Below are 16247 nucleotides of genomic sequence, written 5' to 3' on the forward strand. Positions count from 1 at the left end.
AAAAAATTTGTAGATTGCAGAATGCACAGGTTATAAAAAATTGATCTGGTTAAATCAATTAATTTTGGCAACCCATCAGGAAAAATTCCGGATATTTTGAAAAGCGTCATTAGTGATAAAATTCCTAGAGATAAGGAGTCTCATGTTATTTATAAAATTCTTTAGAGACAATACATTTATGATTTACTATCATCATAAAGATTTACAACGTTGACAAACTCGCAAAATATTAACAAGTAACTTAACTGAAGCGACTAGCACACGGAGTTTTGGAATGGAAATATCTAGCTTCTAGGGTGGAAAATACGTAATCTCAATTCTTGAAAAATAGTTGGTCATTACTATATGAAAGTTGATCATATTGATTTTTCTTTTGAAATAAAACACTTTCAAAAGAAAAATCAATACGTAATCTGGTGTAGTTCTGCTCAGAACTACAGCAAGTACCTACACGAAGTGAATTAAAATTCGGCGCCAATGTATTTTTCCCTTACGTACTCGTTCGTCAATCTTTAGTGACACTATTTTTTTAATAAACTTCCAAACAATAGAGTTTTAGCGTAACTGCAAGAAGACTTTTCTATACAACTATGTAAGGACTGCCCAGAATTGCGGCAAAGACTTAAAATAGAAATTTTTGAACATCTTCAAATTTTGCGCAATGTTATTTTACAGAACTATTATTCGCAAAAACCATCAGAAACCCTACAAGTATTTATTTCTTATCCTTCTTAAGGATCCTACGATAAAAGAGAGTTCGAAATTTCATTTTTTTGATTTTATTATTATAAATGAAGAACTATCAGTGTACTTCATCGACAACTATGAGACTAGAAAAGCAAAAATTTATGAGTTAGTAGTATCTAGCAACTTCTTGTTCTGTCACTCCAAAATTTCGTAAAAGTATAATCTTTCAAACATATGTCTGAATACATATATAGACATTAAACTTTTGAATGCTAGGTGCAAAATAAAAATGGCAACTTTTCTTCTGCATTTGAAATTGCACTAAAAAATAAGTAAATAAATGAATATAACTAATGTTTGTTATGAGGTTAATAACACATCAACACATGTACTTGGTCAGAATAGTCACCTATCTAAGTTGTGCGTAAATAAATCTTAAAAAATAACTCGTTGTGAAGATATTAATTTCATTTGTAATCGATCCCGCATATGCAAATATGTGTATTATAAAAATTGTACAGCACATCTGTTAATTTAGATTACATTATCTATGGTAAATACAAAATATTACTTTCACATCGTAGTGAAATATTTGCCGTAGGTATTGAGAATAAAGTGGAATTACGAGTGTTATCAATATCTAGATGAAATTTCTGATTTTTGTTTCGGTTGACGTAATTACTGTCTCTGAAACGTTTTCTGTGATATCAATTTCACGAAAACGTTGGATACTGCTTAGTGCAGACCCTTAAACGGTTGTGTGAACGAAGAGAAGGACAACGATGCCATTATGAAGTGCTGAGAGGCATGAACACAACCGTATTGCGGTAGTAAAGCGGTCGCTTACCAAATGCGAGAGAACTACATTAATTACTTATTATACGAAAGCTCTCTCGCTGTCGGTAATAGAATAACTAACCAGCCCTAAGTAAATGGGTAACTCGAAGAGAAAATAGTGATTCCTTCAATATACTGCAACAAATTCGAAACTAAAATACGACATGATATGTAAATGTAATTAAAAGTAAAGATAACGAAACAAGCACAAAATTTTCTTTTTGTTTTTCCGCTAAACACTCAGTTGGGAAATTCGTTTTTAAATCGTTTTGAATAAAACACAAAAATACCTTCAAGTTTAACTCTAGCATTCAACTTGGACGTTAAATATCTAAGAGAGACCATGACGTATTACCAATTAGATTTTAAAAGGAATTGCTATTCTATCTTCTTGCTAATATTCGGAATTTTAATAGTTTTGAGTAACAAGCATTTTCCTAAAAGCCAAATAAGACTTCCGGTTCCAAAAACTGTAAATTTTCATAAAATAATGTGTTATTATTTTTAAATGTAATAAGTAGGTAGTTGTTTTCGTTATACACATACTGAAAATTTCCCTATTAGGAAAAATAATTTTCCTTATTGTGAAGGAAAGAGACCTCTGTACGTGAGTGTGTAAAGATTATCCGACGTGGGAAACCGATGCTGGTAGNTAAATTAAATATAGTTTTTTCTACAATCACTACTACTACGTGTCTTATTTCATGTGGTACTTAGTACACCCCGTTGACAATAGTTTATAAAAAAAACTTAATCAACGATAAAACAGAGGTTAAGGAGTATATTACACTAAAGAAGTCAGTTTTGCACACAAATGGTAATTATTTAATTGTACGAGGGATATTACAAAACAGATAATAAAAAAAGTTTCATCAATGCTGAAACTATGCTTAGGAGTTGTTGAAACTTTGTATTTTTCATTTGATTTTTAATATCTAACGCTTATTTTTAATAGTTTCACCAATGCAGACAAAAATCGAAAACTAAAGATGTACAACACTGACACAAACGATATAACATTAATATTTCACCCTCCTAGCACTGTTTAAAGCTTATTTCTTTGATCTAAAAATGTCTCTGTGGGATGAAATGTATGTTATGGTTTGTGTAATTCTATAATCAAAAATTAATGAACTCTAATTGCTGAAAATCTATAATGAGAATAATATATCACATCATAAAAAAGTAATTCTGCAAATGCTTTGTTTAGTGGAATAAAAAGCGAGTAAAATGATATGATACAGTGAAAGTACGAAAGAGAGACAGTCGTTTGTTTTATGAAAATTCGGTTTCTTAAAGTCCGCTAGGTCTATTGAGTTAAAATTTATGCACCAGAGGGTTTCAATTTGCAGAGAATGTACAATAAGCTAGAATTCCCATTTATCAAGAGTAGTTTATGAAGCCAGTTATCCCTGGGAAGTGAGCTTTCTCTCGCAGTTAACGATAAATCAACCAGTGGCGGCACAACTGATAAATTACTGGATAACGTCCGATTAAAATTGTACCGAATACTATTTGAAGACGATTATAAACTAAATTTATTGACGCTATATATTACAAAACATGAATAAAATTTCTGACGCTTTACTTCTTTGTTTACCAAACTAAAAATAAAAAAAATTGACAGACACACACGAATATTCCTATAAGGGTTCCGTTTGTCATTCGGACGTAAGGAACCCTAACAACACTATTTTAATAACAACTTTCCAATTATTTTCACTTATCACAATGATTACAATTATTGCATACCCCACCCCCAGTTCGTACCCGAAAATTTACATAATGCTCTTTATCATCATCATAAGGTTGTCAGTCTTAAGACTCTACCACCACTCTTTCCTATCCTGAGTTAATCTTCGCATTTCCCTTAATATAGAACAACCACATCCGTAATTATTTGTAAGTTAATCTAGATTTACCTCTACTCATCTTAACACCTGTTTCTTCATGGCTGAGGAGGTGTCCTACCAACCTATTTCGCCTATTTTTTATTGACTTCCATAGAATCCTCTTTTCTCCTATTCTTTCTAATACCTTTTTACTAGAAATATTCCTCTGTTCTCCTATTCTTTCTAAAACCTCTTTTACTACGGATATTCCTTTGTCGTCCTATTCTTTCAAATTCATGTTTTACTAGGGATATTCCTCTGTTCTCCTATGCTTTCTAATACCTCATTTACTAGGGATATTTCTCTGCTCTCTTATTCGTTCTAATACCACTTTTACTAGGGAAATTCCTCTGTTCTCCTATTCTTTCTAATCCATCTTTTACTAGGGATATTCCTCTGTTCTCCTATGCTTTCTAATACCTCTTTTACTAGGGATATTTCTCTATTCTCTTATTCTTTCTTATACCTTTCTACTAGGAATATTCCTCTGTTCTCATATTCTTTCTAATAGATCTTTTACTAGAGGTATTCCTCTGTACTCCTATTCTTTCTAAAACCTCTTTTACTACGGATATTCCTCTGTCGTCTTATTATTTATAATACCTCTTTTACTAGGGATATTCCTCTGCTCTCTTATTCGTTCTAATACTACTTTTACTAGGGATATTCCTCTGTTATCCTATGCTTTCTAATATCTCTTTTATTAGAAATATTTCTTTGTTCTCTTCTTCTTTCTAATACCTTTTTACTAGGAATATTCCTCTGTTCTCCTATTTTTTCTAATACCTCTTTTAGTNCTTTAAATTCTTTACAATTGGTAGTTCTACCTAATGGTACCCAACAAACAAAATTAAAGATAATAAGCCCACGTTTGGTAATCATAACTTCTGTTTTACGTTCACTAGAATAATAATTAACTCTCTTTTTACCCTAGGGAAAATGAGAAGCCAGCCCAAAGTAAAAGTTTAGATGACCTGCTAACAGTAAGTACAAGACGATTTTATTGTTAACTGTGGGTGTGTTTTCTTTTGATAACAATTTTAAAATCAAAATACAAATGAGTTCAATTTTTGCAAATACAATAAGTAAATAAGTTATGTAATGAATTATAGTAAATAATATTCGATAGTTTACATAAATGATAGATAGTGTATTATGCTGTATGGCAAGTAAATAATAAAATTAATAATCAGTAGGTTTGGAAGCAGATATTTAAACAACTTATCTGCAAAAAACTTACGGTTATGATTGCAGTATGCATTCTATGCCACATTGTGTGAGTTGGTAATCGACTTACTGTGGGCAAAAGTTTTAGAAATTAAGTTTTGGTAAGAGCTTTTCATAAAGTTTATAATTCTGTGCGTGGAACCAAGTATGAAGTCATTATTAATGCAATTGGGTTTTCTTTTTAATATACTCGTAAAAAATGTGTTTTTTTTTTAATCGCCAAATTTAGTGTGCGTCAAACAAAACATCCTGTTTTCCAGATACCAAAATCGGAACCAAATAAAATAGAAATGGACACAGAATCTCTAAAGAAATCGTTAGAAAAAGAGCTATCGCTGGATACAAGAGATCTTAGATCGCACGCCTGGTATCATGGGTCAATTCCACGTCATCGGGCTGAAGAAATAGTCAATGAAGAGGGTGGTTTTCTAGTTCGCGATTGCACCTCACAACCGGGTAACTATGTGTTAACGTGCAGGACTAAAAGCCAAGTACTTCATTTCGTAATCAACAAGGTTATTGTGCACCCAGACACAGTGTACGAAAAAATTCAGTTTCAGTTCGAAGACGAAGCCTTCGACACAGTTCCTGACCTAATAACCTTCTACGTAGGATCTGAAAAACCCATAACTGTAGCATCTGAGGCCCGTATACGCTATCCTAAGAATCGAATGTATCCCCTCTCCCATTATGCCTCCAAATATCCTTCGATTTATAGTTCCAGTAGATTCAAAACTCCTTTGCCAAACCCTTCAGGACCAAGAAACAGCACCAGCAATCACAACCTGCAAAAAACACTCCAAGAAAAGGAACTTCCACCAAAGATGCCAGCGAAACAACACAGGTCACACTCTTTAACACCATCTGAAGTGAACAGAGTTGCCCAAGAGAAATGCAGCAGTGCCGATGGAGTAATCCACTTTCCTTCAATGACCCGTTCTATGGGGAACGAAGGACTAATAGGTTCCAAGTTTTCAACTCATTCTCTGCCAAGGAGTCCTGCTACCAGACTGGCGGATTCCTTCAACTTTACTTCTCTTACCCTGGACAGAAACAATAGGAATATGATGCGGGAAATTAGTAGTGCATCCCTTTCTCCTGGTGCTGATCAAACAATGCGGGTGGTGGAGATAAGCGAGGAAACTGTCAACTGTAATCTTCCACCACCAAAACCTTCCAGGGTACCATCAGTGCCCAGAGGAGAAGAAGACGGCGAACGTAAAAATGGAGAAATATCTTTCATGCCTCCCAGCGATTTGCAACGCGTTTCTTCGTACCATGCTTCCGGTTCGGATTCAGGAAACGGATCCGGAGATTCCGCTCTCAGTTCCGTAACGGGCGATCCGTTAGAAATCAACCAAAGAAATTCAGGAGTGATAATAAAAAATCCGCGATACCATTGCGGATTCATCGATTCTTCGGTTGCCTTTTTTGACGTCAACTTTAATTATAAAGAACTGGAAGATAAATTAGTTCAATGCCCACACCTGAAGTTAAATATACCGAGCAAGATCGATCTTGAAAATTTTCACAGCATTCTACTGCCGGTTAACGACAATAAGCCCTTGGAAAGTCAAACACTTAAGGGAGTTAAGAGTATCTTGCTCGAAAGCGGATCGAGGATATTGGCAAACCATTTAACTAGATGTGATTTAGATATAATTTACGAAAAAGACAGCAAAAATGAAAAAATACTTTACGGGTCCGATATCGCTTTACTATTACTATCGCATGGTCATCAACTTCGAAATGATTTAATAGAAAGGTAAGAAAGAGGTCAAAATCATAAGAAAACACAAATTCGAATAAGGGGTCAAGTTTAGCAATGAGTTCTGTAAAGAGGCTGAGACCTGAAGTTCCATATAAGATATATACCAATTAAGTTCATTGATATTGCTTTTATCGATTGGTAAATTCTAATAAATAATCAATAAATTACGATTCAATTCAATACCAATGAATAATCTAACTTCATTGCACCTTGCATGGAACTTGGCACCGACTCAGATTTCAACCCTTTTAACCAGCAATCCCGTACGTTATTTTTACCGAACCTGGCCCCTTCTTTCATATTTATACCTTTGATAAGATATCAGTAATTTTGAAAAGATCTTTCACTTTTGTGCGTCCCAAAGAGGCATGAAACTATATGTATAATACAAGATGAGAAGATAGGTAATTATTGCATTAAATTACACCAACAACTTTGTGAAAAATCAAAAATTTGTGATTTTCAGAATCTTTTGATGATCCACCTTGATACTAACTTTTACTTTTGTTAAGTTACCGAGGTAATCTAGAACATTTATGTCTGATCGGATGTGAGCGAATGTTACAAATAGCACTTTTCATCAAACCTTAACCAGTTGGGAAGTTTTATAGGTTTTTCTAAAATTTTATGCGCTCAAGGAACATTGATACTTTTTGCTAAAGTATTGTATGCTTCCGGTGTTCATCATTTTGCTAATATCAAGAATCACAAATGGATAAGAATGTCAAAAGAATGTACTCACCAATGCCAGCATTGTTTCCCTTCGAGATTTTTCCTTTTTCTTTCTTGCTTTTCAAGAAGTAAAAAGTTTATATCCCCGTGAAGTACCATTTTTCACTAATTGTACATAAACACCTACAGTAATTATATATGCACTTAAACTAAAAGTCATTCGCGAAAACCGTATTCCCGCACGTAACAATTCGAAGACAAAACCGACCCGCGTTATCGCGTTATCATGCGAAAGGTTTTACTGCTATTTATGGCATGACAGAGCAAGCTCGAACGTGTTCTGGAGAGGGTCTATCGAAAGCTTGTTTATTAGAAAGTGAAAGTTCATCTTTCGTTAATGTTAATAAATATCACTGTAGTCTTATTTGTTTACTAAGATCACATTGTCGACTCAGCCATGCGGAAAATTATCGATATACAAGGATTGTTCCACAAATAATTTTACAAAATTACCAAAATAAGAATGATAATAATTATTTTGTCTAGATTTTGAATGTAGATGATGCTGGAATGTTTATGTAGGTAATTTATATGAAAATTGACCTTGCAGGGCCAACTGTCTAAAGTTATTAGTTGCTGTTACCATACTGACTTGCTGTGATGATGAAGAACGTACCGAAATGGTAAACAAGTGGATTGAAGTTGCAGTCGATACTAAAACTGCTTTAGGGAATTTATATGGGTTTTCAGGCGTAATGATGGGACTATGTCTACCACAGGTAGGTTTTCCACTAGGTGAAAGTCACAAAAAGAAAAACAACAACAGCAAAGAAAACCCACTGTAATGTTTACTTCTTTACAATATTCCGATTGTTTAGTTTCTGTTAATTTCTATTCATTGTTTTAAGAATTTGACATACAGGTTGGGATAGGTTGGAATAGGGTAAAAGCAAACCAAAAAGCTCTAGAAACAAAACTAAACCTCAACGTATGTAGATTATCTAATACAGTACATGTTCATATTTTTAATGATATCGCAAACAGATGAGTTAATTAATTATAGAATTATTCGAAAATTTCTTGAAATTAGTAAATTATATTAATTAGGCCTTAATCCCCTTTGTTAATATTGTATTTAAAACAATTTACTATTATTTTGTGTTGTTATTTGGTACATTTCCATCTGACTCCCTAGACAAAAATTTTCAGTCTCTCAGAGTTTTTCAGTCTTTCAGCGTCTCTCGCAGTCTTTCACAGTCTCTCAGTTATTGCCTAAGTGTTTTTATGGATCTCTCACAGTCTCTGTATGAGAGACTCGAACGATAAAATTGTTAATTCAGAGATTCGAGTCTCTCACACAGAGACTAAATGAATAAACAAAAAAATCGAGAGACTCGAGTGTCTCGTAGAAAGACTGGGATCTCTGAAATATGTTGAAAATTTTACCCATGTCTATCAAGACACCACTTTTTTCTAGAGATTCTAGCCTCTCGTTCAGAGATTCGAGTCTCTCGTTCAGAGATTCGAGTCTCGTTCAGAGACTGGATACGAAATGAGGATCTCTCTATAAGCGACTCGAGTCTCTCGTTCAGAGACGCTAAACAGTTTTTTTGAGAGTCTCTCTCAGCGACACCAGAGAAACTCGATGAGAGACGGAGACTCGAGTCTCGCTTTTAGAGACCGAAAGACTGAACATTTTTATCTGGGACTATTAGTTTCCAAAATAATTATTGTGGTACTTCATTGAGAAATATTTTATAACTTCACGTTATGTTTTTTTTTTGTGTTATTAACAACATAATATAAATACTTACTACTAGTTAAACAACAATTACAGAAATGATAGAAAGCACCTGCTTCTGGTTAGAAATCTCGCATTCGCTAATAAAAATCTGTCACTTAGTGGCTCTTATAAATATGTCTTAAATAGCCAAGTTCCTGCTCCCTACTTGTCTTTTAATTAATTGAACTATGGGCCATGTACTTTAATGCGCATACATGTGTTCATAGTTTTGTTGCGCTGTGTTACAATAATTAACGGCAATATAATATCTTACTTGTCTCTCAGCAGCTGTGTACAAGACATGGAAAACATTGTGAGAATTTTTTGTACTCGTATTGATGCATCGGAAGCAATTGTGCATCTCTTTGTTGACGTAAAGTTTAAAATTATTTTTTGACGGAGTTTTTATTTTTTTAATTTAATAAAGAGAGAAGGCATAAGAAGAAAACAACTACAGATGAGGGTAAAAATGTTCCTAAGTAAGCAGTTCTAGGTTGTTTGAAAATATAATAATAGTTATTCTTAGCCTAACGGCTAGTATAATAATTGGAATAATAATCACTGATGTAATTAACTATAATTAATAAATTGCTTTTCAGGATGTTTTCAAGTATTTTTTAGTGTTTTTCAATACCTATATAGTTATGTTTTTATCAAGCGGTTTTTAAATATGTATTCGTTTTTCATTTTTTTAGGAAAACTCATCCATCCGCCCAATTTGAGACATAGTACAGTCATAGATAGCAGAAAAATACAACAAAAGGCAGAGGGGTAAGTAAGTACTATTAGTTAGACATTATTTTACAAGAAAATGAGAAATAAATTCAACAATAAACAATTTTCATACAAAACATAACTGAAACATTTTCTTACGTCTTACAAGAAAAATTTATATTGCAATTTACAATGAAATATATATGTATCATTGTGTTTTCATAATGTACCTACATTTCAATATATAGTGGCAAATAGCAGTAAAAATGATTTTACCCGGCACCTCCACCAAATATGACATAAAATTATTATTTGTTAACATAAATATTCAGGTCTTTTCTTCTGAATTATAGTCAGATTATGATAAAGAGAAATAAAAACATCCCTCCTCTCTAATAACCCACCACTCTGCAAAGCCATTAAGCCAAATTTGTGTACCTGATCTTAAGTAATTTTAAGAAGTTGTTAAAAGAGTAGATGTAGCAATAGAAAGAAGCTTCTACCATAGCTTTTAATTTAAGCCCTAAACTGAACTCAAAAAGAAGACAGACTTTTCTATATTTTCGAGGAGCAATTATTATATTTATTGATTGAATTTAAAGTCCGAAAGTCTAGGTGTATTTCCAACACAACCATGTCTTTTAAACTTTTAAACAAACTATGCGTTTTTAGTTTTTATGATTTCTTATTCTAACTTAACCACCCTGTTTATATTAGCTAGTTATACTACAATATTTTGATGTAAATGCAACGTCTACTAGGAACATTAATTTTTTAATTAAAATTAAAATGATTTTCATTAAATTTTTCAAATAAATTGCACCCAAAAGCATAGTCTTTCATGCGACTGTATTTAACAGTACGGTTTTCATTTGAAAACGTTTTATCTTAAACAATTGTTGCGATAGTAGTACATTTCACAAGTCGCTGCTAGTGTAACAATACATTTTTTGTCGTTATCCTTAATATAAATAATCTTGAGAAGTTGCTAAAAGAGTAGGTATAGCAATCGAAACAAATTTTTACCATGGCTTTTAATTTAAGTCCTAAACTAAACTCAAAAAAGAGATAGACTTTTCTAGATTTTAGAGAAGCAATTCTTATCTTTATTAATTGAATTTGAAGTCCGACAGTCTAAGTGTATTTCTAACACAACCATGTCTGTAACATTTAAACAAAGTATGTGTTTGTAGTTTTTATGATTTCTTATTCTAACTTAACTATCCTGTTTATATTAGCTAGTTATACTACAATATTTTAATGTAAATGCAACATCTACTACGACTTTTTTAATTAAAATTAAAATGATTTTCATTAATATTTTCAAATAAATTGCAACCAAAAGCATAGTCTTTTATGCGACTGTATTTAACAGTACGGTTTTCATTTGAAAACGTTTTATCTTAAACAACTGTTGCGATAGTAGTACATTTCACAAATCGCTGCTAGTGTAACAATACATTTTTTGTCGTTGTTCGTGATTACTATTACTTCTACTCCCCTAGTTGCATTCACACTTTATCTCTTATCTCGTCCGACTTCTAGCCGCATATAGAACAAAAGATAGAGAAAGGAAACGAACGAATTCGGTTTTAGACCGAAGGGAGCCTGCGCCTAACCCGGATCAATATTTTACACGTAGGGTTCTTATCTTGGCACGGGGGTGTGTGTGCGTATATGTGTGTACTAGCACCGGGTTGACAGGAATTTTGGGAGCAATATATCGTTAATATGTGTGACTAGTCTGTGTGAACCCAAACAGAACAATGTGGAAATTAAATTATTGTGAAATTATTAAAATTAAGAAAATTGTAAAATAACGAATTAGTTACGAAAAGACCTACGATATCTTAATCTTTCTTTACTAGGGTGTTTACTATGAAAATAATTAGTGCCGAGGCAATGCTTCAAACCGCAAAAGGATAAACTTTTTTGTAAAATCAGTTAAAGAAAGTGAAATTTAAATAGTTCATCAAACTTTTGTGCCTACGTCAAAATCACAAAAAGAATGAGCTTTAAATTCTTTACAATTGGTAGTTCTACCTAATGGTACCCAACAAACAAAATTAAAGATAATAAGCCCACGTTTGGTAATCATAACTTCTGTTTTACGTTCACTAGAATAATAATTAACTCTCTTTTTACCCTAGGGAAAATGAGAAGCCAGCCCAAAGTAAAAGTTTAGATGACCTGCTAACAGTAAGTACAAGACGATTTTATTGTTAACTGTGGGTGTGTTTTCTTTTGATAACAATTTTAAAATCAAAATACAAATGAGTTCAATTTTTGCAAATACAATAAGTAAATAAGTTATGTAATGAATTATAGTAAATAATATTCGATAGTTTACATAAATGATAGATAGTGTATTATGCTGTATGGCAAGTAAATAATAAAATTAATAATCAGTAGGTTTGGAAGCAGATATTTAAACAACTTATCTGCAAAAAACTTACGGTTATGATTGCAGTATGCATTCTATGCCACATTGTGTGAGTTGGTAATCGACTTACTGTGGGCAAAAGTTTTAGAAATTAAGTTTTGGTAAGAGCTTTTCATAAAGTTTATAATTCTGTGCGTGGAACCAAGTATGAAGTCATTATTAATGCAATTGGGTTTTCTTTTTAATATACTCGTAAAAAATGTGTTTTTTTTTTAATCGCCAAATTTAGTGTGCGTCAAACAAAACATCCTGTTTTCCAGATACCAAAATCGGAACCAAATAAAATAGAAATGGACACAGAATCTCTAAAGAAATCGTTAGAAAAAGAGCTATCGCTGGATACAAGAGATCTTAGATCGCACGCCTGGTATCATGGGTCAATTCCACGTCATCGGGCTGAAGAAATAGTCAATGAAGAGGGTGGTTTTCTAGTTCGCGATTGCACCTCACAACCGGGTAACTATGTGTTAACGTGCAGGACTAAAAGCCAAGTACTTCATTTCGTAATCAACAAGGTTATTGTGCACCCAGACACAGTGTACGAAAAAATTCAGTTTCAGTTCGAAGACGAAGCCTTCGACACAGTTCCTGACCTAATAACCTTCTACGTAGGATCTGAAAAACCCATAACTGTAGCATCTGAGGCCCGTATACGCTATCCTAAGAATCGAATGTATCCCCTCTCCCATTATGCCTCCAAATATCCTTCGATTTATAGTTCCAGTAGATTCAAAACTCCTTTGCCAAACCCTTCAGGACCAAGAAACAGCACCAGCAATCACAACCTGCAAAAAACACTCCAAGAAAAGGAACTTCCACCAAAGATGCCAGCGAAACAACACAGGTCACACTCTTTAACACCATCTGAAGTGAACAGAGTTGCCCAAGAGAAATGCAGCAGTGCCGATGGAGTAATCCACTTTCCTTCAATGACCCGTTCTATGGGGAACGAAGGACTAATAGGTTCCAAGTTTTCAACTCATTCTCTGCCAAGGAGTCCTGCTACCAGACTGGCGGATTCCTTCAACTTTACTTCTCTTACCCTGGACAGAAACAATAGGAATATGATGCGGGAAATTAGTAGTGCATCCCTTTCTCCTGGTGCTGATCAAACAATGCGGGTGGTGGAGATAAGCGAGGAAACTGTCAACTGTAATCTTCCACCACCAAAACCTTCCAGGGTACCATCAGTGCCCAGAGGAGAAGAAGACGGCGAACGTAAAAATGGAGAAATATCTTTCATGCCTCCCAGCGATTTGCAACGCGTTTCTTCGTACCATGCTTCCGGTTCGGATTCAGGAAACGGATCCGGAGATTCCGCTCTCAGTTCCGTAACGGGCGATCCGTTAGAAATCAACCAAAGAAATTCAGGAGTGATAATAAAAAATCCGCGATACCATTGCGGATTCATCGATTCTTCGGTTGCCTTTTTTGACGTCAACTTTAATTATAAAGAACTGGAAGATAAATTAGTTCAATGCCCACACCTGAAGTTAAATATACCGAGCAAGATCGATCTTGAAAATTTTCACAGCATTCTACTGCCGGTTAACGACAATAAGCCCTTGGAAAGTCAAACACTTAAGGGAGTTAAGAGTATCTTGCTCGAAAGCGGATCGAGGATATTGGCAAACCATTTAACTAGATGTGATTTAGATATAATTTACGAAAAAGACAGCAAAAATGAAAAAATACTTTACGGGTCCGATATCGCTTTACTATTACTATCGCATGGTCATCAACTTCGAAATGATTTAATAGAAAGGTAAGAAAGAGGTCAAAATCATAAGAAAACACAAATTCGAATAAGGGGTCAAGTTTAGCAATGAGTTCTGTAAAGAGGCTGAGACCTGAAGTTCCATATAAGATATATACCAATTAAGTTCATTGATATTGCTTTTATCGATTGGTAAATTCTAATAAATAATCAATAAATTACGATTCAATTCAATACCAATGAATAATCTAACTTCATTGCACCTTGCATGGAACTTGGCACCGACTCAGATTTCAACCCTTTTAACCAGCAATCCCGTACGTTATTTTTACCGAACCTGGCCCCTTCTTTCATATTTATACCTTTGATAAGATATCAGTAATTTTGAAAAGATCTTTCACTTTTGTGCGTCCCAAAGAGGCATGAAACTATATGTATAATACAAGATGAGAAGATAGGTAATTATTGCATTAAATTACACCAACAACTTTGTGAAAAATCAAAAATTTGTGATTTTCAGAATCTTTTGATGATCCACCTTGATACTAACTTTTACTTTTGTTAAGTTACCGAGGTAATCTAGAACATTTATGTCTGATCGGATGTGAGCGAATGTTACAAATAGCACTTTTCATCAAACCTTAACCAGTTGGGAAGTTTTATAGGTTTTTCTAAAATTTTATGCGCTCAAGGAACATTGATACTTTTTGCTAAAGTATTGTATGCTTCCGGTGTTCATCATTTTGCTAATATCAAGAATCACAAATGGATAAGAATGTCAAAAGAATGTACTCACCAATGCCAGCATTGTTTCCCTTCGAGATTTTTCCTTTTTCTTTCTTGCTTTTCAAGAAGTAAAAAGTTTATATCCCCGTGAAGTACCATTTTTCACTAATTGTACATAAACACCTACAGTAATTATATATGCACTTAAACTAAAAGTCATTCGCGAAAACCGTATTCCCGCACGTAACAATTCGAAGACAAAACCGACCCGCGTTATCGCGTTATCATGCGAAAGGTTTTACTGCTATTTATGGCATGACAGAGCAAGCTCGAACGTGTTCTGGAGAGGGTCTATCGAAAGCTTGTTTATTAGAAAGTGAAAGTTCATCTTTCGTTAATGTTAATAAATATCACTGTAGTCTTATTTGTTTACTAAGATCACATTGTCGACTCAGCCATGCGGAAAATTATCGATATACAAGGATTGTTCCACAAATAATTTTACAAAATTACCAAAATAAGAATGATAATAATTATTTTGTCTAGATTTTGAATGTAGATGATGCTGGAATGTTTATGTAGGTAATTTATATGAAAATTGACCTTGCAGGGCCAACTGTCTAAAGTTATTAGTTGCTGTTACCATACTGACTTGCTGTGATGATGAAGAACGTACCGAAATGGTAAACAAGTGGATTGAAGTTGCAGTCGATACTAAAACTGCTTTAGGGAATTTATATGGGTTTTCAGGCGTAATGATGGGACTATGTCTACCACAGGTAGGTTTTCCACTAGGTGAAAGTCACAAAAAGAAAAACAACAACAGCAAAGAAAACCCACTGTAATGTTTACTTCTTTACAATATTCCGATTGTTTAGTTTCTGTTAATTTCTATTCATTGTTTTAAGAATTTGACATACAGGTTGGGATAGGTTGGACATTAATGAGTGTGTAACCTAACCTAACTCTTAATATGTCAAATCGATTTTATATGACAGCTGCTAATAAAATTACTAATTTGATGATAATTAGTACGATATTTTCTTAAAAAATGTTTTCAGATTCAAAAATTAGACACTACATGGCATTTATTGCGTCAAAGGTATACAAACACCGCCTTTAATTTCGAAGCAAAGCTAAAACCGACGTTAAAGAACATGGATAATTGCTCAAATCCACAAGCACCAAATACAACGATACCTCATCTACTGCCGATGATTTTACTATTAGAAAAAACTTCAGAAAGTTTTTTACCATCAAACGAACAAAATCAAGACTTACCCTTTATGACAACGTGGCATTCGAATTCTCAGGATTTCGGTCTGAGTATTTTACATTACCATTTAGAAGCGGCTAGGAAATTTCTAGATCTAAGTCCGACTTTCCAAAGGAATGCGGAAATTGTACTTTCCGAGGCCAAAATGGAAGATTTAACTTTAGACATGTTCAAAACTGAATTTTTACTAAAATTCCTATGGGGAAGTCAAGGCGCTCGGGCAGATTTTTTCGAACGCCATCAGAAATTCGAAAACTTATTAGACTTGATGGTCGAAAGATATTGCACAAAACCCCCCGAAGAATAATATTAAAAAGAAACAAGAAGGAGGGAAGAAAATGGTCTACCATAATATACTTATTTATTTCATTAGTTCCTATTGTAAGTATGTATAGTACCTAATTTAATTAGGTTTATATGAGTTTGTTGTAAACAATGGATTTATAAGACTTTTAATGTATCGCCATAAGTGTTAAGTTACATTACATATCAATAAAATTTA

The 16247-nt window shown here is 33.7% G+C and overlaps 1 protein-coding gene across 5 annotated transcripts in view; it reads left to right on the plus strand.

Annotated features, from left to right (window-relative positions):
• LOC108733078 (SH2 domain-containing protein 3C) overlaps window positions 1-16247 on the plus strand; it is a 27639-nt gene extending 11392 nt beyond the window's left edge. The window contains exons 1-6 of one of the 5 annotated variants that reach the window (XM_018464123.2): window positions 8944-9348; window positions 9565-9640; window positions 11734-11782; window positions 12287-13791; window positions 15080-15248; window positions 15531-16247. In XM_018464123.2, coding sequence (XP_018319625.1) covers window positions 9327-9348; window positions 9565-9640; window positions 11734-11782; window positions 12287-13791; window positions 15080-15248; window positions 15531-16052 — 2343 coding nt within the window. In that variant the 5' untranslated portion in view covers window positions 8944-9326 and the 3' untranslated portion in view covers window positions 16053-16247. Of the gene's footprint in view, window positions 1-8943; window positions 9349-9564; window positions 9645-10995; window positions 11674-11733; window positions 11783-12286; window positions 13792-15079; window positions 15249-15530 lie in introns of those variants that run through there. The other 4 variants (XM_018464124.2, XM_018464122.1, XM_018464125.2 and 1 more) reach the window with 4 other exon arrangements.

This window comes from Agrilus planipennis, unplaced genomic scaffold, assembly GCF_000699045.2.
Source record: "Agrilus planipennis isolate EAB-ADULT unplaced genomic scaffold, Apla_2.0 scaffold51, whole genome shotgun sequence".
Taxonomy (NCBI): Eukaryota; Metazoa; Arthropoda; class Insecta; order Coleoptera; family Buprestidae; genus Agrilus; species Agrilus planipennis.